This window comes from Dipodomys ordii, unplaced genomic scaffold (genome assembly GCF_000151885.1).
Source record: "Dipodomys ordii isolate 6190 unplaced genomic scaffold, Dord_2.0 Scaffold19, whole genome shotgun sequence".
NCBI classification, from domain to species: domain Eukaryota; kingdom Metazoa; phylum Chordata; class Mammalia; order Rodentia; family Heteromyidae; genus Dipodomys; species Dipodomys ordii.
The window spans coordinates 13363046-13368189 of record NW_012267235.1 but is presented as its reverse complement, the minus strand read 5'-3'; the positions used below and the strand labels follow the sequence as shown (position 1 = coordinate 13368189).

At 46.5% G+C, this 5144-nt stretch overlaps 1 protein-coding gene across 1 annotated transcript in view; it reads left to right on the top strand.

The window, feature by feature from the left end:
* Scimp (SLP adaptor and CSK interacting membrane protein) overlaps positions 1-5144 on the top strand; it is a 42134-nt gene that overhangs the window by 20514 nt on the left and 16476 nt on the right. Inside the window, exon 2 of the mRNA XM_013013229.1 lies at positions 2959-3082. Within this exon, the coding sequence (XP_012868683.1) occupies positions 2959-3082 (124 nt within the window). The remainder of the gene's footprint in view (positions 1-2958; positions 3083-5144) is intronic.

The following is a 5144-nucleotide window of genomic DNA, read 5'->3' as shown; positions in this document are numbered from 1 at the left end:
TTTTTGCTTATGTGGTGCTGAGGAATCGAACCCAGGGCCTCATGCATGCAAGGCAAGTGCTCTACCACTGAGACACCTTCCCAGCCCACAAGAGATTCTTATATCCAACAAATTACCAAAATCCAAACTGTGTCTCATGAAGCCTTGAGCAAAAATGCTAAGCTAGTACTGGCACACACACACACACACAAAAGAACAAATATTATTCATGTGCTTTATAAATACACTGGTCATTTTCCACTATGGGGTCTTTCTAACTATGCTCAGACTTGCTGCTGCTGCCTCCTCCTCCCCTCCTCCCCCTCCCCCTCTCCCTCTCCCTCCTCCTCTTCTTCCTTCTTCTTCTTCATCTGGGGCTTAAAATCAGGGCCTGGGTGCCATCCCTGAGCATTTTTGCTCAAGGCTAGTGCTTCACCACTTGGTACCACAGCACCACTTCTGGCTTTCTGGTGGTTAATTGGAGATGAGAGTCTCATGAATTTTCCTGCTTAGACTGGCTTTGAACTGTGATCCTGAGATCTCAGCATCCTGAGTAGCTAGGATTACAGGTATGAGCCACCAGCACCTGTCATGATTTGTTCTGTGTTGCTAGACTTGCCTCCTCTCTACTCTGCCAGCCTGGAAATTTCTGGTACCTCTTCTTAGGAACACTAACCCAGTGTGCTCCGCATTGTCGGCTTGGCCTCCTGACCAGGCCATACTCAAAGAGATCTGCTGTCTTGGTCTGTTGTCTATTACTATATCAGAACAACAGCTCAATAATTTCTAAAGAAAACACATTTGTTTATGGTTTTTTTGATATTTGGGTTTGAACTCAGGATTTCATGTTTTTATGTTTTTTGTTTTTTGGTCGGTCATGGGGCCTGAACTCTGGGCCTGGGCGCTGTCTCTCAGTTCTTCACCTCAAGGCTAGCGCTCTACCACTTGAGCCATAGCACCACTTCTAGCTTTTTTCTGCTTATGTGGTGCTGAGGAATCGAACCCAGGGCCTCATGCTTGCAAGGCAAGTGCTCTACCACTGAGCCATCTTCCCAGCCCTCAGGATTTCATGTTTGCTGCTTCTTTATCACTTGAACCATGCATTAGCCCTGTTTTTCACTATTTATTTTTAGGATAAGGTCTTGGTTCCTGTGCAGGCAAAGCACCTAAACCACTATCTGCCAATTTTGGCTTTCCCATGGTTGCTAGGACAGGCACACACCACCGTGTCCATATTTCCTCCACCAGATGGAATTTTGAGAAATTTTCTGTTCAAGTTGGCCTCTAACAGTGCTTCTTCTCATCTCACCCTCCCAAGTAGCTAGAATCACAAAGCATTTCTGAAGCCTGGAAAGCCCAAAGTTAGATGGCTATATCTGGGGTCCGGTCGTGGGCCCTGAACTCTGGGCCTGGATGCTGTCCCTTGGCTCTTCAGCTCAAGGCTAGCGCTCTACCACTTGAGCCACAGCGCCACTTCCAGCTTTTTTCTTTTTTGCTTATGTGGTGCTGAGGAATCGAACCCAGGACCTCAGGTATGCAAGGCAAGCGCTCTACCACTGAGCCACCTTCCCAGCCCCAGATGGCTATATCTGATGAGAGCCTTTTGCTACTTCAACTCATGGCAGGAAGGGAACTGGATGCATGCAGAAAAGAAGCAAGTCTTGTGATAAACAGTCTTGCAAGAGCAACAGTTCACTCACATGAGATATCCCTCATAACCCAATTGTCTCTTTAAAGACTCACTGATTCTCAACACTATGACCTAGGGACCACTACTCCTCAATTCTATGACATGAGTACCAAGCCTCATTTCATAGTCAAACCTAAAGTGTCCATCTAGGTATTTTTGTAGCCTTCCCCTGCACCCCTTCAAAAAATAAAAGCTTGCCTAGGAGTTGGTAGCTCATGTTTATAAGCATAACTACTCAGGAGACAGATCTGAGGATCAGGAATTGAAGTCAGCCCAGGCAGGAAAGTCTGTGAAACTCTTATCTTCAATGAACTACCAATAAGCCAGAAGTGGAGCTGTGGCTCAAGTGGTAGAGCACTAGTATTGAGCAAAAAAAAAGCTTTAGGGACATCACCTAGGCCCTCAGTTCAACTTCCAGCAAAGATAAACAAACAAACAAATAAATAAATGCTAGGGAGTGGGGAGCTGGTGGCTCAAACCTATAATCCTAGCTACTTAGGAGGCTAAGAACGAAAACCTAAGAATTATGGTTTGTAGCTATATCTGGGTAGAAAAGTCTGTGAGATTCTTATCTCCAAATAACCACCAAGAAAGTCTGAAGTAGATTTGTAGCTCAAGTGGTAGAATGCTAATCGTGAGTGAAAAAACTAAGGAATAGCACCCAGATCTGAGTTCAAGCCTCAGGACTATCTTAACAACAACAACTACTACTACTACAATAATAATAAAATGCTCTCAGAACTCTCTGTCTCCTGAGTTATTACATACTTCAAAAAGTGTCATCAATTATGGCTTTTAGCAGTACTCTTCCTCTCCATCGCAATTTTGCAATGTAAGAAAGAGCAGTGGTCATATATCTGCTCTGTGAAGAGCCTGGTAGGGGGCTGGGAAAGTGGCTCAGTGGTAGAGTGCTTGCCTTACATGCATGAGGCCCTGGGTTCGATTCCTCAGCACCACATAAGCAGAAAAACCTGGAAGTGGCACTGTGGCTCAAGTGATAGAGCACTATCCTTGAGCTGAAGAGCTGAGGGACAGCACCCAGGCCCAGAGTTCAGGCCCCACGACCGGCAAAAAAAAAGAGCCTGGTAGGCACTCAACCATAAATCCATCCTCACAAACCCCTGTGAAGTAGCAGGAGGCGTTCTTCCCATGTCACGTGTCTTGCCTGAGGTCTCCTCCCTGCTGACGCCCGGCTTCCACTGTGAGCCTCTAAGCACCTGTGGTAGGAACCGTCTCATTCCAGGCTGCTGAGCACTCATACCTCTGGCTTCTGTCTCCATTCCTCCTAGGATCCCGCTGCAATGACCTGGTGGAAGGACTATTTCTGGATCATTTTAGCTGTGGCCATCATTGTCGTCTCCTTGATTCTGGGCCTTATCCTGTTTTGTGTCTGTAGGTGGCAGCTTCGACAAGGTAATGGCCATCCCACCTGGGGGAAGGGGTCGTCAGGGTGTCACACACAGCTCCTGCAGGGCAAGAAGATTTCTTCTGGCCTGTCTGACCTAAACTCTGGACTAAGCATCAAGCACTCTGGAATTGAGGCCTAGCTCTGCCACTAACTGAGGGCCCTGCTCTTTGGTTCCCCTGTTTATATTGTAAGCAGGAAGAGGTTAAATAATATCTAAAGAGTTTGTTGGCTCAGAAGGTTTGAGAAATAGCAGAATCTGCTTCAATGCACTTTGTGCCCAGGTGCTTTCTCTCTATGTGACATTCTGCCTCTGGGGCTTGAGAGAAAATACATGGTATAAACTCAAAACTGTCCATACCAGTGAGGTTTTGGGGGTTTTTTTGGTTTTTGTTTTCATTTGTGGGGGGCTTGAACTCTGGGCCTGGGCGCTGTCTCCCAGCTCTTCAGCTCAAGGCTAATGCTCTACCACTTGAGCCACAGTGTCACTTCCAGCTTTTTCTGCTTATGTGGTGCTGAGGAATCGAACCCAAGGCCTCATCTATACAAGGCAAGCGCTCTACCACTGAGCCACCTTCCCAGCCCTATACCAGTGAGTTTTGTTAGATTTTAATTAGGCAACCAAAAAGGGACTATCATGTAGTCTCCAGGCAGAGAGAAAAGTTTATTCTGAACTGCCCACCCCAGCATCACTTGGAGAAGGGAAGGGCAGCTGCCCAGCCCAGGTTTAACTAGGGAAAGGGCAGGGAGAAGGTGTAGCCAGGCAGGGGTAAGGTGGGGCCAGGTAAGGGAAGGTGTGGCCATACCCGGGCAGGAAGAAAGTGTTGCTGAGCCAGTTGCAGAAGTGACCTTAGAGCCTGGGAACCTCCCAGGGTCCAAAGAGGGAGTGACCTCAGAGAAGGGGGAGGTAACTGCCTCCAGTGGTACCAGTCACCTGGGCCGCACAGTTACTGGGTAGACACCTAAACAAGACCCAAACAGGGTTCTTCTCAGGCAGATCTCACAGGTCCGGCTACCATGATCCCCTTCTCCAAGACCACATTCTGAATTTTCCTATACTAATTAGAGGTCTTGGCAATCCTCCGATATCAAGTGACCACCTCAGGATCAACACTAACTTTAGATTGTTTACAAGTAGGTTTTCTGCCGTGCAGTTCATCTCCAAAAACATGAAGTCCTGATTTCAATGCATGTGGTCTTGAAACTCTTATCTAAAGGTTCTTAGAAAACACCCTAAGCCAGGAGTCTACCTGGAGATAGCACTACGTGAGACACATTCTCCCTCTGAGCACCCTGTACAGGCAGGTGTTCACCAGTGAACAGGCCACTCTCCTCCCTGGCATCACAATCCTACTCAACCCAGTGCCAACAGGTCCTAGATACACAAGAAGCAAGAGTTTTTCTTTTCATTCTTCATAATCTTTTTAGATATTAATCCATAAAGATGTATTATAATGTATTAGATATATGCTATTGCATGATATAATAATATATTGGCTATTATATATCCATGTGTATATACTCATAAACCTTTTCTCTCCAATTAACCACCAATAAAGCTGGCAGTGGAACTTTGGCTCAAATGACAGAGAGCCCGGCCCTGGGAAAGCACCCAGGTCCTGAGTTCAAGCCTTAGTACTGGAACAAAACATATATTCCAGAGAGACCCAGATCTTTAATAGAGGCACCAATGGAGTTACGATCAGAGCTCAGCTATGTTGAGATTTCAGCTCATTGTTCTTTCCCTTCTGCCCCCTTAACACAATCAGTGCTATGTGCTTACCAGTTGAACTGCTTCATTCAATGCTGGCCCTCTACCAGTCAAGCCACAGCTTCAATTCTGGCTTTCTGATGGCTGGCTACTTGGAGATAAGCCTCAGATTTGTCTGCCTGGGCTAGTTTTGAACCTTGATTCTCAGATCTCAGCCTCCTGGATTGCTAGGATGCCACCATCATTGAATACAAAAAGTATACTCTAGCTGGGAAGGTGGCTCAGTGGTAGAGCACTTGCCTTGCATGCCTGAGGCCCTGGGTTTGATTCCTCAGCACCACATAAGCAAAAAGAAAAAA